This window comes from Penicillium concentricum (assembly GCF_028827145.1).
Source record: "Penicillium concentricum strain IBT 3081 chromosome Unknown utg000006l_segment0_segment0, whole genome shotgun sequence".
NCBI lineage: Eukaryota > Fungi > Ascomycota > Eurotiomycetes > Eurotiales > Aspergillaceae > Penicillium > Penicillium concentricum.
This window is the reverse complement of record NW_026622759.1, coordinates 1,423,320-1,447,861: the sequence shown is the minus strand read 5'-3', so window position 1 is coordinate 1,447,861 and position 24,542 is coordinate 1,423,320. Positions and strand designations below refer to the sequence as shown.

At 47.5% G+C, this 24,542-nt stretch overlaps 10 protein-coding genes across 10 annotated transcripts; 2 read left to right on the top strand and 8 right to left on the bottom strand.

Annotated features, from left to right (window-relative positions):
- Positions 1–249: 249 nt before the first annotated feature.
- Positions 250–507, bottom strand: N7517_010736 (agmatinase 1; the record flags this gene model as incomplete). Its single annotated transcript, XM_056728459.1, has 2 exons — positions 250–314; positions 345–507. 2 exons carry the CDS (start codon positions 505–507, stop codon positions 250–252), a joined length of 228 nt encoding a protein of 75 aa, XP_056574274.1.
- Positions 508–1,177: 670 nt separating this feature from the next.
- On the bottom strand, positions 1,178–3,231 carry N7517_010735 (ferric reductase family protein; the record flags this gene model as incomplete). The annotated part of the gene is made up of 7 exons (XM_056728458.1): positions 1,178–1,192; positions 1,248–1,684; positions 1,749–2,327; positions 2,396–2,688; positions 2,753–2,772; positions 2,832–2,961; positions 3,017–3,231. 7 exons carry the CDS (start codon positions 3,229–3,231, stop codon positions 1,178–1,180), a joined length of 1,689 nt encoding a protein of 562 aa, XP_056574273.1.
- Positions 3,232–5,071: 1,840 nt separating this feature from the next.
- Positions 5,072–6,373, bottom strand: N7517_010734 (FTR1 family protein; the record flags this gene model as incomplete). The annotated part of the gene is made up of 4 exons (XM_056728457.1): positions 5,072–5,615; positions 5,668–6,113; positions 6,167–6,288; positions 6,343–6,373. The coding sequence occupies 4 exons, from the start codon at positions 6,371–6,373 to the stop codon at positions 5,072–5,074; spliced, it is 1,143 nt and encodes a 380-aa protein (XP_056574272.1).
- A 705-nt stretch (positions 6,374–7,078) lies between these two features.
- N7517_010733 (multicopper oxidase) lies at positions 7,079–8,908 on the top strand (the record flags this gene model as incomplete). The annotated part of the gene is made up of 1 exon (XM_056728456.1): positions 7,079–8,908. The coding sequence occupies one exon, from the start codon at positions 7,079–7,081 to the stop codon at positions 8,906–8,908; it is 1,830 nt and encodes a 609-aa protein (XP_056574271.1).
- A 454-nt stretch (positions 8,909–9,362) lies between these two features.
- On the bottom strand, positions 9,363–10,550 carry N7517_010732 (CRAL/TRIO domain protein; the record flags this gene model as incomplete). The annotated part of the gene is made up of 2 exons (XM_056728455.1): positions 9,363–9,694; positions 9,752–10,550. 2 exons carry the CDS (start codon positions 10,548–10,550, stop codon positions 9,363–9,365), a joined length of 1,131 nt encoding a protein of 376 aa, XP_056574270.1.
- A 251-nt stretch (positions 10,551–10,801) lies between these two features.
- Positions 10,802–12,901, top strand: N7517_010731 (DNA-directed DNA polymerase alpha subunit POL12; the record flags this gene model as incomplete). Its single annotated transcript, XM_056728454.1, has 3 exons — positions 10,802–11,301; positions 11,354–12,656; positions 12,728–12,901. 3 exons carry the CDS (start codon positions 10,802–10,804, stop codon positions 12,899–12,901), a joined length of 1,977 nt encoding a protein of 658 aa, XP_056574269.1.
- Positions 12,902–13,212: 311 nt separating this feature from the next.
- On the bottom strand, positions 13,213–13,758 carry N7517_010730 (uncharacterized protein; the record flags this gene model as incomplete). The annotated part of the gene is made up of 1 exon (XM_056728453.1): positions 13,213–13,758. One exon carries the CDS (start codon positions 13,756–13,758, stop codon positions 13,213–13,215), a length of 546 nt encoding a protein of 181 aa, XP_056574268.1.
- A 3,816-nt stretch (positions 13,759–17,574) lies between these two features.
- N7517_010729 (translation initiation factor eIF2B subunit delta) lies at positions 17,575–19,392 on the bottom strand (the record flags this gene model as incomplete). The annotated part of the gene is made up of 3 exons (XM_056728452.1): positions 17,575–18,567; positions 18,636–19,264; positions 19,332–19,392. 3 exons carry the CDS (start codon positions 19,390–19,392, stop codon positions 17,575–17,577), a joined length of 1,683 nt encoding a protein of 560 aa, XP_056574267.1.
- Positions 19,393–19,801: 409 nt separating this feature from the next.
- Positions 19,802–21,825, bottom strand: N7517_010728 (kinesin-3 family protein uncB; the record flags this gene model as incomplete). The annotated part of the gene is made up of 2 exons (XM_056728451.1): positions 19,802–21,471; positions 21,546–21,825. The coding sequence occupies 2 exons, from the start codon at positions 21,823–21,825 to the stop codon at positions 19,802–19,804; spliced, it is 1,950 nt and encodes a 649-aa protein (XP_056574266.1).
- A 594-nt stretch (positions 21,826–22,419) lies between these two features.
- Positions 22,420–22,644, bottom strand: N7517_010727 (uncharacterized protein; the record flags this gene model as incomplete). Its single annotated transcript, XM_056728450.1, has 1 exon — positions 22,420–22,644. The coding sequence occupies one exon, from the start codon at positions 22,642–22,644 to the stop codon at positions 22,420–22,422; it is 225 nt and encodes a 74-aa protein (XP_056574265.1).
- Between the last annotated feature and the right edge of the window lie 1,898 nt (positions 22,645–24,542).

Below are 24,542 nucleotides of genomic sequence, written 5' to 3'. Positions count from 1 at the left end.
TTACAACCTGGCGTGAAGATTTCAAATCCTTAGTCCATTCTGGAATTCCTTCAAATGACAATGGGCATAAATAAAAGCATATTTCCCATCCATCAAGGTCACGGATAATCATCCTCACTTCGCGCGTAGACCACCTTCTACTCTCTGGGATACCAGCAGCTAGGACGAGGGAAAGCACTCCGGTAGTTAGTATTTGACTACCCATCTTCATAGCAAAGACACTTAAAAGCACGATCCAAGGTGTCGATATCAATCAAAAGATAGACGGGGTTGTCCGACGCGGTCACTGACATTCTCGATGATACCATCCGTACCTGGTTAGAACATTCGTCTTAACAACTAACCACCAGATTGATCTAAGCGGTGGTGTAGAGCATAGTTACCAATTGTATCAATCTTGCGGGCCTCGACAATCTCAACCTCGGAGTATCCATCATTCTCATAGTCAGATAAAAGAGAAAGGGTGCGGATACCAGCATGCGTGTTGGCGTCATTCTCCAGCACCATTTCTCTGCCTTTTTATCAACTGCTTCATCAATTGCTTCATCAATTGTGTCATCATTAACTGGTTCATTGCCACGGAAGCTCCTCCACAACTATCCAATGCCCTACGGCCATAATAGGCCATAATCTGGCCGGGGTCGGGATAGGCATAAAATCGGTTTAATAAGCCTATCGAGCAGGTCAGTCCAAGAATCAGAAAGAGTAAGCATTTTTTGGGATTAAAATGCAGCTTTTCTTTTACTATATATCTGTGCAAGGAACAGTAAATACGGAAAGCACAGCCCAACAATAAAATCCGAATCACAAAATCCATCAACTCGAAGATCCCTCTCAAGGCCGGGCTGACTGCACGCATCAAGGCACCATATGCAAAACATCAAAGACTCGACAATCCTCCTTACTAAAAACAATAATGCGCGAGACAGAATATCTAGGGCGATTTCTGTTATACGAAGACCTACACATCCATGGCGCTTTTGAGTATATACATATAGACGAGAACCAGTTGGAACGTAAAAAAGATCATAGTTGTATCATAACGATAAAAGTAAGCAGGAATAGCTAAATACAGTCGCCGTCTCTCTAAATATACATAGCTTCCAATCTCGACATCATCATCTCTCGTCAACATTTCCCTCTATCAGATACCATACTTCAGACTAGCCCATTTATATCACCATTCAAATTCCTGCGTTAAAGTTTTAGTCAAGTTTCTTCCTTGTCTTGGATGCTTATTAGCTTACCTCGGTGTATAGTGTTATCGATAATCCGTCATTATGCAACTCATTGTTAACAGCCTTCCTTGTCATACTCAGAAGCTCGCTGGGACCACAAGCACCAACAATGATGCGGTCATCTAATGTGTCGCTTCCAGCGGCCGCGGCTGCGGCTGCGATCAAGTTGCCAATATCCGGGCGCCCTGGCAAGATCGCGTTGATGGAAGATGTATTGTCCGTGGACTGTTGCCCAGCGCCTTTCTCAGGGTCATTTGTTGAAAAGACTGGAGAATCGTCTGTTTGGATTACATCGTTCTTTTCAGATACTTTTTCTGATGAAGAACCTGGGGATGTGGATGGCGATGTGCCGGACAGGCCAGCCTGACGGGTGACGTGAATGAACAAATTCACTTCTGGATGGGACTGAAGTTGTTTGAGCTCCTGGGCATACCACTCGAGACTCTCTATGAGACAGAGTTAGTTGATGCGCATATAAAAACAGTGTTTTCTCGTAAACATTTCACGAACCTTGATGTCTCACTACCCAAATAAAACCAATCGACTTCACTGCCTTGTCAGACGTCGCGATCAGGTCTAGTGCAATAGCAAATGTGAAGCTAGCACCGCTGCCACCGGCGACAAGAACAACCTTTTCAAACACTTTGAAGTTAGGGACTTGACCATATGCACCGTCCACAGAACAGCGTAGAGATCTCCCAGGTGACTCCTGGGCAGCTTTATATAAATCCCGGGTAAAGCCATCGTACACTCGAATAACGAACTCGGAGGGATTCGAAGATACTAGGGTGAACGGATGGCTTTCAATCCAGCGGATGGCAGGAACCCATAAAAATGCATGGGAACCTGGACGGCAGTGCATGCGACGGCTGAGTTTCACCCGAAGGGCGTTGTTAGGCAAAGCTGTGACAGTGAGGGAATTTCCGAAAAAGTTCCAGACTATCTTTGCGCCGCGGATGATGCGGTCCATGGCCCAAAGCGAGGCAGTGAAAACCACGATTATCACCGACGAGGTCTTGAATTTCGGACGGTGCATTCCGACTGTGATCATAATCAAAATGAACATCAATATGTGTAGCATATAGAAGACTGTAGACATTAGAAGAGAAAACTAGAAAAGTATAGAGTATATAAAGGTATATAAAGGAAGGACTCACGTTCATAATACCCTCGCATGAAGTATGTGATAGTTGAAAAGCCAATGATTACCATGGCAAGTCCTGCGATGGCGCCGGCAAAGTTCTTTGTTTCTTCCATTTCGTATAGGTCGCCACTTTTAGCCCACGCAGCTAGGTACACTATGCCATGTAAGACACTTGTGAATATGCAAGTGTAACCGGCAGCCTTGTGTAGTGGGCGAAGCTTTTCGTAGGATGTGGCTGTCAAGGGCGCGAGAGGTGTGTTCTTCAAGGCCAAGAAGACCAAAAGCACCAAGTTTGCGACTGAGATCCTGTTTATAGATGCTTATCAGTTTCCAGACCGTAGGAGCAGAAGAAATCGAAAATATTACGCACCAGCCAAATCGTTTAGCAACCTAGGAAGTTGTGAGTAAAAACGTATACCAAGACCAGGGAATGAACGAGGTTAACTCACATAATTGATATTCGTAAGGTCAACATTTGTTAAAGCAAGAATCAAGTTGATAGCCCAGTAAATGATATATAGAATAGAACGATCCGTCCTTAATCCCATCGTTGAGCTAGAAAGAAAACATCGAGCTTGTCTGTTACATTTAGACGATCAGTATTGTCCTTGATCCATATTATCAATGAACATACCTATACTTCCGAGTCAATGTAGGATGATTTCTCCTTCGACCATAGTAAAAGTGAATTACACTTGACCAGTGATATACAGCAAAGAGAACCATAATTGCGCCGATAGCGATGGCAAAGTACTTATTGCTCCATTCGTTATTAACCAGGCGCAGCTTTTTCCATGCAGCCTGCGCAGCAGCCTTTGCAGCATCTTTTGCGGCTTTGAGATCACTCATCGTGACTGTTGCGGACAGACTCAACGTAGAACCTCGAAAGTAAAATCTCTAGAATCAACACAACCTCTCCGGGGAAGCCGATTATTAATCTCATTTCCTCTTATTTGAACTACACCGGAGAAAATCGTGCCAAGAGTATAATCTAGAGACTCCACTGCCTGTGAGGACACTCGGCCCAATTCCGTGTCTCACAGTTCATACTACGTAGAACGGGGCATTGCCTACATCGTAACGTACCAAGGACTGTCTTCCCACGCCCAGTTAGGAAATATAACCAGGATATCACTGGGGTACATACGTAGGTGGGCTAGGGTTACAGAAAGGCATTGAACGAGCACTGCCTCTTTTTTACCGGCGTTGAATAATCATACAAAACCATTTGATGACGTTTCTTCAGAGTCTTTCAGTGTCTTGCAGGGTTCTTCAGCGGTTCTTCAGCGGGATTTCAACGGATGTTCAGCGGACGTTCGACGGATTTTTAGCGGATGATCGGCGGGTGTTTAATTGCAAATAGATTGCGAATAGGTCTGAAGAAAACAAATAGTTAATTAATAGTTGCTATATATTCAGCAGTTGTTTACTGGCTGCTCAATTGTTTTCTGAATCCCTACTTCTCCAGTAATGTATGTGCTTACTATCATCACGTTCTGGTAGGGTCGGAATGACCTCAGCTATTGGGCAAATATCGAGTCTGGGCATTGCACATATTCCTCTTCAGGTCTACGGGGGGATCTGATAAAGACAACGGAGATAGATCCCAAGGGGGTAATTGTGGGTTATGAATCACCTAAAATCCGTGAAGAGTTTTGCTTGCACACTGCCATGGATATCGATGGAACCTTCCAACGTTGAAAAAGTTAAAATTCATCTAATCAATCAGATAAAATGATCAACCTTGGAAACGCCATGCCGAATCTGATTAAAATTTCCTCCAATGATCCACGCTGTTTCCTATCTTTCAGAGAAGGTTTGGTAGCGCTAATTGTGGAACACCGGCGTTTAAGATGTCAGCATACATATAGCAGAAGGTAGCATTGTCACAGGATCATATAAACTACTAACTTATATCGGTAAGGTCACAAGTTACAGAAGATAGTCGGGATGCTGTCAATTCGTCATATTGGTTGGGATACAAAATATCAAATTGATATGCAGTCAGTGAAAAGCTTGATGTGTACAAGTGGCTAAGCTAATCCAGGGCTGTGCGTTAGACCTTCCAGCCTTGGTTGACAAAGTTTCACTCGTATCCGTACCCACTGAGCCGGTGGGTATGTACTCCGTAGGTGTGTGCAGGTATGCATGTAGGTATCCCTATCCACCATATTATGATAAGATCATCAATCAGTTACATACAGTCTATGCGGAATACTAGTGTTATACTAGTGCAGTTCAGAATTTGCTAGGATCCAGGTCCCTGTAGCTTTGTGGGCTCATGCACTTATGCTTCCCCTCACCGAACAAATCCCGACCAGGCTAGTCGATTATCAGAAAATTCGGATTTCCGGAACTCCGTTCATTTGAGACTATCTGTACCCGACGAAAAGCCTTGTCTTAGAGAAAACATTCCGGCTTCCTTTTGAATCCACGGAAATATGGATACAATATAGGGGAGTGGGGAGGGACGGACTCCGCGCTTTTAAAACACCAACCAAGACCCTGCATGAAAGCTTAATAAGGTTTGGCATGGTAAGATTACTGTATCAATGAATGCAGTTCACATTTGAAATTCATTTTTCAATTTACATGGAAGCCTTTCCTCGGCCTCTTACCCATCCCACTCTCACCCCTCTTGCTATGTAATCCCCGTTGGAACAGAAAGATCCGTCCCGACCGATTAAATCTAAAGAGCCAAAACACCAGTCTCTGCACGCTTCTCCGAAACGGGAACTGCTGTCTCTGAAACGGGAACTGTTGTCTCCACGGATGCTACCGGATCTTCATAGGGACGGCGCAGAATAAAGGCCCTGGCCCTGGCCTTGGCTCTTGCGACGCTGTTCATAGCCGGATCAATGACGGGGATAGCTCCGCGCTTCTCACGGTAGTACATCAGTGAATAGCCAACCATGACACAGATCCAGTATAAGTTGTAAGCGAGTACGGAACCATAGTCGGCAGAATTGGTCCAACCGAAAAGCGCGTTGAAGATACCCCAACCGCCGCCACCTCCGATCAGCGGGTTACAGCAATTGACGTGCCAGACACTCTGTCGGATGTCGTAGGATCCAGCGCCAGAGCCAGTCTCTGCCGCGTCGCCTCCGATAGTGTGGTTCCAGGTGTTGTTTTCCAAGAACCAGACACCACGCGAGAAAAGACCGGCGGCAACGAGGTAGAGGAAGCAAGTGGAGATAATCAAGAATATCTGCATCGAAGTCTGGCGTCCACCTCTGTCGGTATGTTAGCCCTGTACCTTTCTCGAAGGCAATCGAATCGACATACCGGTAGATAATATAGCCCACTGCGAAACCGGCCAAGAGACCGCAAAAGACGGCCAAGGGGAAGGAAGTAGCAGGAAGACCTAATCCAACACCACCGACATAGACAACAGCTTCGAGACCCTCACGGAGAACCGTGATGAATGGCAGGATAAACATAGCATATTTCTCCAACCATCTCTTGACGCGACCCTTCTTTGTCTCGTTAGGGTCGTGCTCATGTTCGAGGGCCTTGGCGAGCTTGACGCGCCATTTATCTTGGAGCTTAGACACGCGCAGAAGAGCAGCGCCCATGATAGTGATGATGATTGCTGCAATAATTCCCAGAACACCCTCCCAAATATCCTCAGTGCTGGAGAAAGTGTCTGTTCCCAGGCCGTAGAAACCACCAATCATGCCCGCCCCGACTGCAATACAAATAAATAACCCTAAGCCGCATCCCAGCCAGACCTGTTTCATTTAGCCTGCGAACTTGGATAGAATTGTAAGAGCCGGTCACATACTTGTTTAGTCAACTTTTTATACGTCGGGCGATCTGTCTCGTAGAGCGTTTGCTTCAAGAAAGCTAATAGGACTGACACAACCACCGTTGTCTCCAGACATTCTCGAAAGCAAATGAAAAACACTTGAACCAAGTTAGTAGGAAGTTCCAAAAAAAAAAGCAGTGCATGAACTATACCGGTGACAGCGAACACCTGGTTATTACCCATGATGCAAGGTATGAATTGGGTCAAGGTTCAAAGAAGAAGAGATCCAAAAGACAAAGGCATTGGAATAAAAAGCAATCCGATAAGGCTCGTTATATTACCTATAGAAAGTCAAAAATTTCATTCAAAATTACAAGCGCGACAAGCCTTTAACGACCCACTCGTACTTATCCGATTGAGCTTAGTTCCGTTGGGAGTTCCCCGTATCAAAAGCTTTTTTCAAGTGTCTTGGCTTTATGATTGGTAGTGGATATCCCTTGAACACGAATGATCACATGTTTAGGTGTCTAGCCACCCGAATTCTGTTGAATCGCAAAAAGAAAATCCCCAGCCGGAAGGGATAGCAGTCATGCCACATTTCCTAATTTGGCAGGTGAGCACAAGTTCATAACAATTCTGATTCGTCTACAAATAAATTCAGCGGACACCATTATGCCCTATGTCCGTGCCCACCATGGTTGATCTGGAACTAAACCAATGGACATTTGATAAACTTCCACGTGTATACCCGATACCCGTCTTTACATCTGATTAAGGTGAAAGATTGATTAAGATCGGTGACACACAGGGACTTCTCCCCAAGGATTTAGCTTGCCGCTTATCAATCTCGGACGCCGTTTCCCGGGCTTGTAGGGTTTTTTGTTCTCTTTTCATCCGAAAAGCCGGGAATCTCTCTCTGATCTCCCCCTTGGAGAGAAACGTGAAATCATGACTATGTATTATAGCATGCTGTTCCGCCTCACGGCAGTACTGCTTTTTGTGCAGTACTGCCAGGCGAAGACAGTGCATCTGGATTTCAACGTCACCTGGGTCAATGCGAACCCTGATGGTCTCCATGAGCGCAAGGTGGTGGGTATCAACGGCCAGTGGCCATTACCCGTCATTGAGGTGGACAAGGGAGATCGCTTGATTGTCAATATGTATAATGGGCTTGAGGACAAGGAGACTTCCATCCATTGGCACGGCATGTTCCAAAATGGAACCAATAATATGGATGGCCCGTCGATGGTTACCCAATGCCCAGTCCCTCCTGGTGCCTCAATTATTTACGACTTCACCATCCCCCAAAATGGTACCTACTGGTATCATTGCCATACTGACTCTTGCTACCCGGACGGCTATCGACAAGCTTTGATTGTGCACGATGATCAGTCGTATTTCAACGATATGTATGATCATGAGCTTACTCTTACGATGAGTGACTGGTACCATGAGCTTATCGAGGATATTCCGTTCATTCGTGTGGAAAATCCCACGGGAGCTGAGCCTGTTCCGAATTCTTTCCTCTTCAATGACACTTTGAGCACCAGCATTCCCGTTGAAGCTGGAAAGACTTATTTGATGCGGTTGATCAATATTGGTGCCTTTGTGGCGCAGTACTTCTACATCGAAGACCACACTTTCCGAATTGTGGAAATCGATGGAGTATACGTTGACGAGCAAGAGGCCGATACACTTTATATCTCCGTTGCGCAACGTTATTCGATCTTGGTCACCATGAAAAATTCCACGGATAAAAACTATCCGATCGTGACCGTTGCCGACTCGCTTCTACTAGATGTCATCTTGCCTTCTCTCCAGCTCAATCAAACCAATTGGCTCGAGTACAATAGCGAGGCGGCGCATCCGCAAGCTGTGATGAAGGTGGACGTTTCCTCCGATCTTGTCCCATACGATGACATGAAGCTTGTTCCTCACGACCGGATGCCGCTTCTCCAAGACCCCGATATGGTGATTGAAGTCGACGTCGTGATGGACAATCTGGCTAACGGTGCCGGTTATGCCTTCTTCAACAATATCTCCTACACGAGGCCCAAAGTTCCGACCTTATACTCGGTCCTTACGTCTGGAGATTATGCCACGAACGCGGCGGTTTACGGAGAATTCACACATCCATTCATTCTCGAACACAACGCGGTTATCGAGGTTGTCCTCAACAACTTGGACGGCGGTTCGCACCCCTTCCATTTGCACGGGCACAACTTCCAGCTCGTCAGTCGCACCCCCTCATATGGACCTTCTTTCAATGATTACGCCGACGGTGACCCACTCCCGTTCAATGCCACTGAGACTCCCTCCAGTACCTTCCCGAAATACCCTGCTCGCCGAGATACCTTCGTCGCACCACCCCAGGGCAATTTTGTCATCCGCTTTGTCGCTGATAACCCTGGTGTTTGGTTGTTCCACTGCCACATTGACTGGCATATGTCGCAGGGGTTGGCGATGTCATTCATCGAAGCTCCGAAGCAGATCCAAGAGCAAATGTCGCTGACAAAGAGCGAAATAAACATCTGCAAGGCTGGTAATATCTCCTACGAGGGCAATGCTGCCGCTAACACGGAAGATCTGCTTGACCTAACCGGTCAAAATAAGCAGCTTCCGTGGCTACCTGCCGGATTTACGGCGAGGGGAATTGTCGCATTGGTTTTCTCCTGTGTGTCCGCTTTCCTGGGCATGGCATTCATCACTGTCTACGGTATTTCAGGCATCCCATCGAAGGAGGAGACTGCTGTGGTTACCGAGAGTGATAATTTGTGATTTTTTGTACTTTAGAACAGGGGATTGATCGATATATGTACCCCCACTATTTTGGATGGTTATGCTATATATTCTGCCCACTTCATTAATTCTGGTTCACAACTCCGTACATAGTCTCCAATCTAGGTGTGGCTTTGCCCATATCAACATCTGTTTGTTTATCTTCTCTCCTAAACGATATAAATTGGCGTGTGAGACATGAAACAAGGAAGACTGAAGAAGAAAAATTAGGTATCTAAAGATATGGGTACTATGTCGCTGAAGTATTGACAAAGATAATATGTCTATGGACAGGCGTGTCGGAACAGAGCGGTATATGTAAAAGAAGCCAACAGGAAATCACCCCAGCGCTGTGAGAAAATGCCGGCTTTTGACCAGTGGAAAAGAAGAAAAGAAATGACAACCGAAGATGGCAAATACACCAAAATGTGCGTAAAATGATATGCTCTCCCGTTCAAGCTTGTTCGCTGGCCTTGGCCTCAACCTGAGTCTGAGACAGGCTGGGAATGTTCGCGCCCTTCAGGTAGTTCTCGAACTCACCAACCTGCTTGCCACCCTGAACCCAGCGTTCACGGTAAGCCTCACGTCGCTGGTCAGCCAGCTTGTTCAAAGTAGGCCAGTAGGATGCATGGTCGTAGCGGAATTCGACATCACCACCCACGGACTTCATAAGATGCCCAGGCGGGACGTGTTGACGCAAATCCTCATTGAACTTGAGCTTCTCTCGGGTATTGGGGTCAATGAAGGGTGTGATCAATTTGAGGAATCCCCAGATGACGAAGGGCACTATGATGGGGAATCAGTAAGGTGTCATAAGATTGCCCAGGATATGGAATCACTTACCGTTGATCACCAGAGCCCGACCAAGTCTCTCGGGGTAGTGGTTTTGCAAGAAGCTGAGCGTCTGCTTGGCCTGACCAATGCTTGCGTTCTGGCCGGATTTTGTCTCGTTGAAGTTGACAATCAGGGCAAGAGTCTCCTGGTCAGGTCCCGTGAGATCAATGGCGCGCTCCAGCATAAAGACAAGATGTTCGAGCTGGCGGTCACTCCTCTCGGTGTTCTGGTTGGAAGGTAAGAGATACAGACATGGTCGTGCGTTGACATCATAGCCCAAAATGACCTGTTTGCCGGTTTCATTCTCAATTGAGATATATTCAGGTGTCAATTTCTTCAGGTCGTACTCGCGGCGCCATGTGAGGGTGCTCTGGAGCCGTGTCTCCGCCTCCGCGACATTCCACTTGGTTGCGCGTAGGTAGCGCAGGAGACACTCGCGGGTCAACCACATCTTCTCATCCTCGGTTATGGGAGACGTCGGGGCATTTTTCTCGGCCTTGTTGGCGACTGTGGTCCATGATGAAGCAGACTTTAGCACAGCTTCGTACTTGGATTGTTGGTCCGGAGTAAGCTGCGCAGGAGCTACCGGCTTAGCTGTGTCCAGCGGCTTAGCGAAAGGCTTCTGGATGAGACCGTCTGCGGCGGATGTCGGTAGCTCGAGGTCAATTGGCTTCGCGGTGGGAGTAGACTCAGTCTGGGCGTTCACGGGAGCCGATTGGGCCGTTGTCTGTCCGTTGGTATCGGACACAGTATCGCCATTGGTGGGCGGCGCAGTCGCAGTCGCAGTAGCACCTTCGGAGTTCGACATGATGGATGGGATCCAGATATCCAAATTTATAGATTTATAGATTATACAATGACACGTGGTAAACTAAAGAATTGAGAATAAATCTAAGGGGCAAGCAAATCACGAATTCTCGCAATCGACAGGTCCACTCCGATCAAATGCTCGAATAATATTACCCCTTTAGGTCGCTTAGGTCAGCAACACGGTCTCACGCGTCTTGCGCGTGTCTGCACTTTCAATGTCCACCCATCCACGATACACATCTCGCCACAATGGACGCCGAGGCAGAGCTCAATGAGTTTTTTGCGGGCTCATTCCCCGATGGAATTCCCAAGGACATTCTTGCCGAGCTCCTCTCCATGTTGCGGGTGCATTCGATCCCCGCGGAGGAGCTATTCTACAAATGGGAATCATACAGCATAAAGATGGGGGAGGGGGTGACATTGACCATGCAAACAGTGCGAGGCTTTAAACAAGATGTCCAAGAAGCTTTGGAGCGTGAAACCCGTGACAAGGTTGGCCGACACACAGAAAAACGAAGCGCAAACATGGGAACCCCGCGGGGCGCGGCCGCAGCTAGCGGTGATATGTTTGGGATGTTCGATCAATTGACACCGACTGCCTCGAATGTTCGAAACGGGAATGGATTTGGATCCGCAAAGCGCAAGTCTGAATTCACCTCTCCCGCTACACCAAGAGTCAGCAAGTTCGAAAAGTTTGGATCACAAGCGGACACAAAAACACCAACTGGAACACCGGGCGATGGAATGCAGTAGGTGTTTTTCAGTTATATTATGTATTGAAAGTGCTAACACCAGGAACAGAGCAATTCCCTTCTCCGATCGACCGAATCCTGGCCAGACGATAGAAACCCTCAATGCGCACCTGTCCTTGCCAGAAACCCCAATGGCGCCATTTGCCGAGGCGCGCATTAGACCTACGGCAAATACGGACCTTAAAAAGCTTGGCTACAAGCCCATGGGCATGAAATTGTCAGAAGCATCGGAGATCTTGGATGATCGTATCGACGAGTTCGCGACTTTATTCCAGGCAGAATATACTTCAGATGATATTACATTCGGAAGTGCAGCCATTCAGAGCACAAGCGAGATCATTGCTGTCGGACGGATCGCTTCCGACAGTCTCGAGGGAAAATTGAACCCAGCTTCCCTCGTACTTGAGACTTCGCGCCGGACCGGAGCCGGCAGACGAGTCCCCTTGAAGGTGGACTCGGTACCTTCAGTGAACTTCTTCCCAGGCCAAATCGTGGCTCTCCGAGGAATCAATCCTTCTGGCGAATATTTCACTGTCAAAGAAGTGCTCTCAGTTCCCCTGATGCCACCAGCCGTATCTTCAGGTGCGGTACTGGACAGCATCAACGAACGACTTGATGGGGATGCAAACCCACCACTTAACTTCCTGGTTGCGGCCGGGCCTTACACAGCGGACGACAACTTGGACTTCGAGCCACTGCAGGAACTATGTCAGAAGGCAGCCGAAAGCTACGCCGATAGTTTGGTGCTGATGGGACCGTTCCTGGACATTGAGCACCCCCTCATTGCCTCAGGCGATTTCGACTTGCCAGACATCAAGGGCCTCGACCCTGACACAGCTACACTGTCCGTAATGTTCCGACACTGTATCTCAGCGCCACTAGCACGACTTGCAGCGGCCGTCCCAAGCATCACGATCGTGATGGTTCCGTCTGTGCGCGATGCACTCAGCCGACACGTCTCCTGGCCCCAGGAGCAGCTCCTGAGGAAGGACATCGGTCTTCCCAAGCAGGTCCGCATGGTCTCGAATCCCGTCACATTATCGTTCAACGAAATCGCTATTGGAATGTGCTCACACGATGTGCTCTCCGAGCTTCGCCGCGAAGAGGTGTTGCACGGTCGTCCCACAGAAAACAACCCCCTTCTCACCCGTCTGCCTAAGTATCTCGTCGAGCAACGTCATTTCTTCCCATTGTTCCCTCCGACCGCACGGTCAAACCTTCCAAAACCCGGGTTCGAAGACGGCGTGGCTACAGGCGCTATGGTGGATCTGCCCTACATGAAACTGGGCGAGTGGTGGAATGTCCGGCCCGATATCCTAATTTTGCCTAGTATGCTGCCACCTTTCGTAAAGGTATGTTATCCCTAGCCGAGGCTTTTTGTTTTCAACTTGTATCGACGATGCTAACCATTTTATTTCTGCAGGTCGTCAACAGTGTGCTAGTCATCAACCCAGGCACTCTATCAAAGCGTCGCGCCGCGGGCTCATACGCTCAAATGTCAATCCACCCCCGAGTGGTGGCAGAGGACGAGCGCGAACAGAAACAGCTGAGCCACAACCTGTACGAGCGGGCTCGGATCGACATCAATCGTATCTAGGGGCATGTATAATCATATCGCATTACGCGCGGCGTTAATGCTCAGACTAAGCTAGGTCTGCAGCCATTTGATATTGGCGGTTCTTAGAACAAAATCGCAAATGGAAACGAATCAATGATCTTTAAAATATATCACAACAGAAGGATACATCAAACGTGAGTATCATAAGGCCATCCAGGCAAAATATGCACCAGTAAAAAAAGCAAGTAACACAACCATCTACCTACCTATACAGGTAGGTAGAAAGCATTCGCAGCACCAACCCCAGTAGAAAGGCAACCCGGCAAAAGTCTCAGTAATACTGATATCCATCACCGCAACCCAATAACCCTGCGCCCACCCATCCTCCGCCCAGAATCCCTGACCCTAATAACAGGCGCCCCGGCTGCCGCCGCACCGCCCCCACTACCTCTCAGCGTAGCCCCAGGCCCAGATGTCGCAGCTCCGGCAGCACCAGCACCTCCAGGACCAGTTATTGGCCCAGCATCAGGCCCATGTCCTTCTCCATTAACGAGTGCCTCAAGACCGAGATCGCGCCACACAGCCTCCCGTCTCCGCTCCATAGCGCGGGTAATCCCAAACGCAGCATGTTGGTCTGGGACGACGTCATCCTCATCTTCAGGGTTCGGGGGTTGGTATTGCGGTGCCACGTAGATGTCTTCAATTGGTAGGAACGAGGGGATTGTGGAGGGAGAGGTCGAGCCGTATGTTATGGCGTTTGCGGCTGTGTTTGTTGCTTCGCGGTTTGCGGCGGAGGCGCTGTTGGCATTGTGTGGGTCTGTTGTTGAGTTTGTAGCTGTTGAGGTGTGTGGACGTGTGAATTCTTCGAAGAGGTCCGCTAGTCGTGGTTGGTGCATGTGTAGGTATGAGGCGGAGGAGTCTTTGCTCTGATGAGTTTGGTGTTAGCTCGGATTTGGTGGATTATCTGGTGGATCCTGGGAGTTTGGGGTTGGGGATGTACCATTTTGAGGGATTTTTGATCTCCTTATTGAGATCTTGGGAGACGTGAGAATATTCTGTCAATGGACTTGTTAAGAGGAGGCTCATATGGCTTATCGTGTAGATGGTTGTTGATGGCAGAATAACCATTGCGCGTACCGCCCATATCACGTGGACAGTACAGTATCCATGGATGCGCCATAATTGCAACCTTGAAGGGCTCACACTATCCAGGTCCTTTCCTGGCCTACTGCAGTCATGTACCTTAGAAGGTAAACCTATATCGCAAGGCTGTATGCTTCTGAAGAAGAGGGGGAAAAGAGAAAAATTTCAGCTCGCCTGCTAAGCGAGTCCCTTCGAAGACCAGAGCGAATCTCTGAGCTGTCGATATCTTTTTGTTTCTTGCCTTTTTCCATCAAGATTCAATACTATTCGTCTTGACCTTTTTGAAAATGTATCATTCCAAGCCTACTAATGAGTTACATACATGTTGTACACATACTTGCACCCAATAAACTTCCAAAATTCTCCTATGCCACGTGCTTCAGGACCTCACCGGATAAACATCGGAACCCGGGATATCTATACTCCGAAATCTGGGGTATAACAGGCCCCACTAGTGGGGACTGGGTCCATTTCTCTTTCCTCGTTCTTCCATCTTAGTGAAAACTAGCCATGACTACTCCCACTTACCAACTACCAAATTGGGTGGTCAGTTTTTGCAACTCGCAGGTCATGTTGCACTGTGTCATTGGGCTTACACTACACCCGAAGGATGCGAACCACTTTTCATCAACTGTTCGGCTTGTCTGGGCAGTTGGAGAAGAGTTATTTGTAATTTGTAAATATACCAGTATCTGTCCACCATAGCAACGCGTCCTTTAGGGCTGGTTACCCTACCTCTGTCACATGCTTTCACATGCTAGAGACTTTCTTTTGTCTCTTGCTTGTTTGTTTGTTTGTTTGTCCTTTGGTTGTCTGTTGTTTGTGGTTTGCTATTTGTTATTTGCCATTTCTCTCTTTGTCTCTTTGTGACCAACGAAGGCTTATTTGCTGGCTTATTCATACGATGGTTACTTACAAGCTTGAAATGGGTTGCCCAGGAGATGGTCCCCTCACCTTTTGCTTCGCCATCTTTAGCATTTTTGATCAAACACTCAGGCAGTATTGATTGACTTATAATATCCACTTGGTATATAGTAGAAGGCCTATATTTTAATCACAAAAGATTGCGTCTACAACTTTATTATATTGATTTTTATGCCTATCATGGTCCCTATCCTCCCCCGTCCTCGATCCCAGCCAAGTAACCGTGCCAAACGGCCATCTCCAGGGTAGGGCTCATTGTGGTGGAATGAGGAGGTATTGAGCAATAATGCTAAGTTCGTATTTTAATCTAATTGATAGTTGCTTGTACGACTTCTTTTGCTTTGCTCAATGATGATCCTATATTGTGAAGGAGATATGAGGCGGTCTGAGGACAGATGATTCAACCAGGCAGATAGGTACTCGAAGTCCCCAGTTACACAGTGGAAAGGTCCATATCAAATGAGCCCTGGTGTATACATTCGATGATTATCTTTGGACTGTCATCTGACTACGGTAGTATGCGAGCTGAGATCTGGGACGACAGACATCAACATGCGGATGGTAGAATCCCGCATATGCTACAGTGAGCCCGATGCTAGTCTCGACACCGTACATGTGTGATCAAGTACGTACTAAGCTAGTCATCGTGTGAAGGCTATGTTGGATACATAATTGGGCGAACCATACGGTCAAAGATAAAAGCAGAGTCAAACTCTATGTGGATGTCTGTAAAAGTAAGAAAATGCTAAGTAAAGAGTGCGATGATCGAGATCAAGAGTAGACAAAGGTCGCGTTATAAATGACTCTCGGGAATAGAGATATCGGGCATGATTCATTCGCCTTCGGTCTTATATATTTCTATCAATGTGTGGGGTTACTTTACTTGCAGGGTTGGGATTCGATGATGCCTGAGATATATCTCTTGCCTTTCCTGACCCACTCGCTGCACATTATGGGAAATAAAATCGAGTTTAGACCCATGGCACCTTTTTAGCTATCTATTACAAGAATAGTCGGTTGTCTATGCTGTATTCGTTCTCGAAAAAAACCGTTCATTCATCTAATCCACTACTAGGATGATATAATGGAAGTTGTGTTCAAGATTCTCTACAAGGTCTTTTTACATGTGGTTTCTTTGGATCTCGCCCCCTGTTTATCAGTATTATAGCTAGAAGGATAAAATCATTTGAGCCGCACGTGGATGTAAAACTTGTTCGTGCAAAGCGACTTTTCGATGTATATGATTGCCACAGTGACACAGTATGGCTGACTGCCTGTATAGCTCAGCTGGCCAAACCCATTAACCGACCCTACCGTTCGGGACCCCATTATTACCAGCCCTATAATACCCAGGTTTAATAAGAGCTTGAAATTGATTGTATAGAGGGGTGTACATATCTTTGCGGTACTCCGATACTCTCGTTCGGCGCATAATCCGGGAACTACATATATATCAGTCGCCACCAGTTTTGTAGAAAGCCATATAATAGAAATTTATATGTATCAGCTTAGAGAAAGGTGAGAAACTACCTTATACCTACTTTTGGCTTGCTTCAAACCTGCCTTCCATACCTGAACTAGCAAGTATAAATAGAACTCTTGACATCATAAGTATACTTGAATTGACACTTACTTACATCACGGCAGTTTGGCCGAGTGGTCTAAGGCGCTGCCCTGCTAAGCGAGTCCCTTCGGGGGCCAGAGTTCGAATCTCTGAGGCTGTCGGTTACCTTTTTGTCTTTTGTATAGGGAATATGTACGCACCCCTTGTACAAACGCACCCCTTGCTACATACTTTATGTGGGGACTTTGATAGGAAGGCGGTGAGAAAAGCGGTAGGAAAAGTCAGGTGTCAAGGCAGAAATACCTAATTACTAAGCACCTAAAATCTTAGGGCACATTTATCTAAGGGGTAGATATAGTATCATCCTATATCCTAGATGAATTCTTGTGAAAAGTGGTTGCAGCAAATCTTTGATGTGATTGTGGACAAGCAATTTTGTGGCGTTTCTTTGAGTTTGTATAGAGACTCTTGGAAGCGCCCATTTTGGAGGTTATCTTCATCTCTAGATTAAACATGTAACTACATATGCATCATATTTCTACTCGATAAGACCCAGAGTGACCTCGGGAAGTTGATACATATATATCTTATCAAAACTTGAATTAATTGATAGGAGGGAGCGAGGCTTGTGAATTGAATTTTTATACTCCCAAGACATCTGGCGATGGTAGTGTGTATATGTACAAATAGCCCTGCACTATTAGGTGCATATACAGGTAAGAGATGGTGGGAATCACCTATTCCAAACCACATAGAAGAGATCTATTCTCTATTCATTCCTGTTTCTGACATCACCAAGTGTCGAGTTGACCGAACGCATGGCAAAAGCAAAACCCAACGAGTAAAACAAGCACATGGAGAAAGATATACACCTACATAATCATGTAAACCATCCCAAATGCCAGCGGTGGAGGATTCCAAAAAGAAAAGAAGGATAAGAGGCAGAAACCAAAAAAAAGACCTGGAAATCACGACGCCTAGGCAGTCGGAACCATTTTCATTGCTTTTGATTGAGATTACAGGTTCGATACGCTCCAGATTCATGACCATATTGCAAAGTAAACGCGAAGAAAATAATACATCACAGGTTTGTCACCATACGGTGGACAATCGGGACCGCACTGGGAGGAAGACTGCCCATTTCAGTAATAACCATGTCGACGTACTCAGCAGGCGTAACATCATACATGATGTTCAGCAGCTGCAAGTGAGGAGTGTTATGCCAGTTCGTAAGAGGCGACGAAGAAGAATTGTGGGGGGTAACAGGAGGTTCAGGAGCCGGGGTGCGGTTTGCGCCCTTCTTATTCTCGGGCGGAGGGGGCACATACGCATCTGCCGGGTCGCGAACGACGAGGGAGATAGGGGTGTTCATGGGTAGCAGCTCGTTGGCATCGGCAATCTCGTTGACGACGATGCTGTCGAGGGCGACGCGGTCGGTGAACTTGATTGTCTCGCAGCAGACGATGACGGGGATTTCGACGCCACTGGCGCGCTCCTTGGCGGACATGGCGACAAGGGCGGTGCCGACGCGGGAGTACAAGCCGCCGTTACTGGTCATGGCGTGGGCGCCGAGGAAGACCTTTGTGGCGTCCTTGATGGCGTGGGTGATGGCGTGGACGAGGGAGTATTGGACATCGAGCCCGCACTTGGCGAGGTCGCGGGCGAGGCTCTTGCCCTCGAAAAGAGGTCTTGAGTCGATGATTGAGACGCGGAATCGCTTGCCTTGGTTGTGTGCTAGCAAAAGTGTCTGCTTAACGATGCTGCTGCCGGCAAATGTCACAATCACATCGCCATCTTGGACCTTCTGTGCGGCGCTGTCGGCGATCACCTGGTCGGCGACAGTAATCTTCTCCCGGATGAAGCTGTCAATGTACTCGCAGAGGGAGATCTTTGCGCTCGCCTCGGGGGTAGAGGGATCAATTCCGGAAATGAACAGCTTCAAAGCACGGATGGCATTTCCCTGACTGATGGAGAGGGGTCGGCAGGTCGAGAGATAGGTGATTTGGTGCGAGAGGTGTGTTGTCAGGTGACGAGCCAGCGAGGTGCCCAGGGGAGTTGTGTAAGCTTCAATGACCTTAAGAAAGCGACTCGTCAGTATTCAAGATCATGTCTTGTCGGGATGAAACAAAAAGAATAACATACTCGTTTAAAAGCAATCAACGTAGCCACGCAGCGCGCACTGCTGCCACAGATAGTGTAGTCCATCAACTGCATGCCCAAGGCCAAGATGGCATGGTGTACTTCCTTTGTGGCACCGGCGACAGTGACACGGCGCTGTTGTCCGTACAAATGTCCAAAGATAGCAACCTTCTTATCATCCTTCTTTTTCTTTTGCTCCACGAGAACGGATCCAGTCTGCGCAAGGGGACCCGAGCCACGGCGCGGGGGCGGTGCTCGCGGTCCCTTCTGTGCAGAGCCAGGACCGGCAGCATCCTTCTTTGGTGTAGTTGGTGGACGAGCCTGGGCTCCGACACCAGGAATGGGAGTGACACTGGTGGCGGCACCTCCTTCCTTATCAAGTTTCTCTCGGATACGTCGGGCAGCCTTCTCGGCCTTGGCTTTCTTCTTCAACTCGGCTGGGCTAAGCGGCTTGTCTGTGGCACCGTCTGTGGACGCGGGCGCATCTTCGGTGGGCTGGGTGGGTTTTGAGTTGCGGATCGGGAGAGTCTGCGGAGAGTTTTCGGTCGCGGGTTGAGCTTGCTCTGGTGCCGATGGGACAGGGGTCGAGACTTGCGCGGTCGGCGCTATATCGGAGGATTCCGTCATCTTGTCTGTGAATTAATTCTCGTGTGAGAGTGGATCAGTGAAGGTGGTGGGGAGAAGGGAGGGTTGACTCACGCAAAAAGAAATGATGCCATAAGCGGCCCACTGAGCGGCGCAGCCCTAACTTGCGGTTCATCGCGGTACAACAACAATATGTATAATTGTTGAATTGTTCTTGAATAACTCTCAGCGTCTATTCAGCTCAATACTTGGTTTCAAACAGCAATTATTTACTATTTTAATTAAATGGCATGAGCTCCATATAAGAGTGCGGCCTGAAAGAAACTCGTGATACCCAATGAGCAGGGTAGTTGGCATTGAAACATGCATAACATCAAGTGTCTCATTATTCATCGCAGGGGCTCGCTATAACAGAGATAAGTACACAGGCCAAAACTAGTCTGGTCCCAATTCAAACAAGGAAGTCCAAACAAAGACTTCAAACATTCCAAGGGGCATCGCAGAAACGCGGACAAAGAGATCGCCGCCAACTCCATTCAATCCCTGTACACCCAAAAGATAAAAAATAAAGGCATATCCACATATTAACGATTGTTGACAATGGTTCCCAAGGCACGCCGTTTCCGGGTCGTATGCTCCTCGATCGGGCGGAACCGTTCATGGTCTGTGGCCAGCTTTCTCTTGAAGACACTCAGGTCACCAAGAAGATCATGCATGTGATTTTGCATCTGTTGAGCCTCTTGCTCAGTGACATCATCGGTGGTAGTATCATCATCTTCCCAGACGTCCATGTCAGATTCGGCATCTGATACCACAGGAGAGCCTTCGTTGTCTTCTGAATCATGACTGGGCGGTTGATTCTCATCTTGCAGAGACACAATACTAGGCTTTCGCTGCTCGAGGGTAATTGCTGGGATTGGGTTCTTGAGACTCTCAACCGCGAGCTTCAGATGCATGCGCAAAGCGTCGTTTTCTGTTTGCAGTTGTCGAATCTTGCATTCACTGACCATCTTATTCTCTTCCATGAGACGTTGCATTTTCTCGACTTTCTGTTGGTACTCTTCAAGCCTTTCATCGGAGGCCTCGCTTGCCCGCTGGTTGAGTGCTGCTTGGCTCACGCTGAGTTGAAGGGTGCGAATTGTCTCTGTCATCTCCGCAATCTGTTGATCCCGCTCAGCTGCCGACATCTGATCTTGGTTGACCCGTGCCCGTGTCCGAATATTCTTGGCCTGGTCCGCATAACGAAGAGTCGAGAGTGTCTCTTCATAGTCGGCAGGTGCAATACAGGCAATCATCGCAGTTTTGGAGTTACCGCCTAGACTGTCCTTCAATAGCCATGTGAGGATCGAGTCGCGGTATGGTACCAGTTCTTTGCCCTTTCGTGGGCCACGGAGTTTCTTGGGATCTGCGAGCGCTGCAATGACACGTCCCAATGTAGTCAAAGACTTGTTGATATTTGCACCCTCACGAAGTCTAGCTCCAGTCGCTTCGGTAGATTTGGCACGCTCGGAACCTGCCAGATCGACCAACCGAATCCGAGCAGTGCGCTCAGTTGTTTCATCGGTTGACAAGTCGTGATGGATCTGTTTTAAAGTAATAGTGAAGACTGCGTGAGATCGAGACGAAGTGTCGTTCATCTTTGTGCTAGCCGTAGTTCGTGAGACGTCGCCCTTTCGCATAAACTTCATCAATTCATTGTAGTTCCTTGCGGTAACTTCTGTCAAATCCTTGACATAAGGACCCTCAGATGGCGATTCACGAATGCGGAGATAATGCGGGGGATCTGTTCGTGGGACCAAAAGATCGCGAACATGCTCGTTGTATACTTCGAAATACGAGACTCGGACGTTGTAGCTGATATCGGGAGAAGGCGAGTTCTCAATGCGCTGGAACAGATCCTCGCATGTTCGAGGAATCAAGCCGGGCCTTTCTGGCGTTCCCATCATCGTGTAACTCTTTCCTGAACCCGTCTGTCCGTATGCGAAGATACACGTGTGGTATCCTTCGAAGTTGTGATCCAGGAATTCTTCACCGAGAGCGTTGTACACATCTTCCTGGTGTGCATAATGTTCGTCCTCCTCATCATGGGACCAAAATGAGTTATCGAAAGTAAAAGATTTATCCTCGAGGGTCTTGCCGCGGGCCTGTGACTTGGGTTTTCCTTGATCGCCAGGTTTCGGTTTCGGGGCTTGAAGACATGTCACCTGCGTGTGCGGGTCCATCGAAATTAAACATTCTGCCTTGCGATCGATTTCTGCAAGAAGAGGTCAGAATACACCCTCCATTTTCGGCGTACTAGGCCTCCCCGCATCCCTCCCAAACACCTACCTCGAGGTAAGAACTTCCGCACTCGCACGACGACGCGCACATTTCCCCCTGGTGTTGGACTAGCCATCCCATCTCTGGTACGGGATATCGCGAAACCCTCTCGCGCGCGGAAGGAAGGACTTGAAGCTGTGGATCGGAGGGTGGCGGCGGAAGCGGAAGTGGAGATAATGCTGGGGGAGGTGATTCCTGTGGCGGCCGATATGTCGGAAGAAGCGGCTGAAGATATCGAGCCTGGGCCCGGATGGCCGATGTGGTGATAGAAGCGCGGATCTAGCGCCATGTCCCTACTGCTGTCGCTCAATAGCTGTACACAAGCGGTGACGGCGTCGCGTCGTCGATCAAGAAGAGAGTGGTACATGCAATGGGATTTACATGGAATGGGATTGACAAAGGGGAAACAAATGATTGGAAAGGGAATATGTAGACTGGAATGAGTGAAAGGGGGAGGGGGTTCGGTACTGTTGCGCGTTGTTTCCTTGGGGGAAGTTCAGTTCATTGTAAACACACGTTGTGAGTCTAGAGCATATTTGAGGGAAAGAATGTATATTAAAAAAGAAAGAACGAAATTGAAATTGGAATTGAAATCGGAAATAATAATAGTAAAGTGTGATTTCCAAGGTTCTACGACATCAAAGTGTCACCGTCTATAAAGTCCTGTTGCCATAGCAATGGCCCGCTAACTCCACTATATATACTTGCTCTTCTACTGAGACCTATTGAAACATATTGAAACCTGCAGTACATCCCTTATCTACTTTGGATTCACTCGAAATGGAAAATGTGTCAATTAATTTGGTTTCTGTTTTATATGAAATCCCCTTCTGCATATCACTTTCAATTTCTCCCCGATGTACAAAATGATCGCTATGCACATTTACTCATCAAATTCGGTAGTCTCCGCAGTCATAGCTTCGACTAAGTCGGCATCATCGTCTCTGAGAGGTCTTGGGTCGGGTACTGGGTTGCCAGAAGCATCCATGTGTTCACTCAAAAGTTCAGTAGGGCCCACCTCGCTGTGGGAGGCCTTTTGCGTGGCGTGGGTCCTGGCTCTGACATTAGGAGCTTCCTGGCCCTTGTTTTCACTTTTCTCCTGAGGCATAATGTCTTTATAATGTTAGCGAGAGTTCAAACAGAGCGTCGTAACCTCCACCGCCATCTTCTCTGACGCTCTTTTCAGGGGTGAAAGGGTTGAGGCTATAGCGTACCAAGGGTTGGTTGGTGATTGGTATTAGTGTGTAGAGCTTGTAGAGCTTGTAGAGCTTGTAGAGTTTGTAGAGTTCGTTTGTTTTGTGAGTTCGTTTGTTTTGTGTGATGAATGTTTCTAGTATCTGGTGACAACTGTCTCTATTTATGAGATTGGAAGTGGTGGCAATGATTTGATCATGACGATGACATTTACCACCAACCTTTGGTCCTTCTCCGCAATTGCCATTCAGATGCATTTAGTTGTGCCACTAATTCGATTGGGTTCTGAGATCTCATTTAGTTTGAGCCAGTCAATAAATGCTTGTTGTGGGCTGTGGTTGGTCTGAGGCAATTCCTGGAAGCTGGATGTATGGATATGCCATCATAGGTTTTTTGCCACGAAGCTCTCTTTTGTTGTAAAGTTTTGGTACGCCACGGATGGTACCTCTTTTATCCATCTTTCTGATGGCAATTGAAGCGCATTGATCCTGTTGGCCTAGTAACAACCCTGGTCGAGGGTATCTCACAGGCTGCAATCCGGTCATGTGCAGGTGAAAGCAAGTGCCCAGAGCTATTATTGACACCTAGAAGTCAGCAAGACCCATAGCCTGTTTAGGAAACCACTAAACTCACTAAGCACTGAGCCCTCCCAATATTAGAACGAATGAAGTATAGATGACGCCGAGATATCAGTTACAAATGGATCCAGGCAATGTTTGCGGGGCCCCGGTGTTTGCATGTGGCAATACGTCTGGCAAAATTATGAGCGGTGACTTAGACGGTAAGCCATGTAAGCGAGTGACGTACCCGTGCTCTGAAAATGCCATACTTCAGATATTCTGTCTGACATACGACTTACATTCTATTCAAATATGACATATCTATTAAACAGGAAAACATGAAGAAATTAGAAATTGAAAATGAATCACTGTATAATCCACTATATTCTTGACTCAATTCACCGATGAGTGGCGAAGATGTGAGGATCAACGGACAAAACACCCAAGCCTCTATAGAGACCTGTAGGTTTCCTACAACTCAATTCTAGCGATATCTCTTCTCTGAACCGGGAGACCATCTAATCTGTTTATTAGACAATCTCAAGAAGGCTTGTCATTAACGCTCTCAACACCATCGAATCATACCTTATTTGATCCATCCACCACCCAAAGAAGTTTGTCCAACTTTACTCCAAAAGCTACTTGCTTTGTGGGCCTGATTAATTTCGGCTTTGAGTACAGGGTTAATTCCCTTCTTTCGCAGTTTTTCTTGCTCCTCGAGAGGAATTTGATGGACTGGATGATCGGGTCCAGGTTTTCCATCAGGGTCATATGGCTTAGATGGAGTAATTCCCCATTTCAATGCAGGATCTGGCAGGGGGATTTTCGGCTTTTCAGCAGCTGATGATGACCCTGATTTGTTCTGTTTCGATTTTCCAAACATAGCTTAAGTCCAGATAAGGCGGGATGGGATGTAAGGGTCGACTTTAAACTATATGAGTTTGCGGATTGTAGCTCGGGATATTTGTACATTCGCAGTGATTCCTACGAACTATTTATGTGAATAACTCGCAGGGGGCTAAAAGTGCTGCCAAGCGTTGACCTCATCGCCCCCAAAGCCATGCCGTCGCAAATCAAGTTTGATGAAAATCGCGTTCGAATATAGCAAGATGTGCGATGTAGACAGTCTGTGTGGGCATATCACTTTAAGAGAATGAATGGCTTGATCAATAGTATATCGAATCCTCAAACAGTTGCTATATTTTCTTCATGATGGCCTCAATTGACCGCCATGGGGGCTTGCATATCCAGG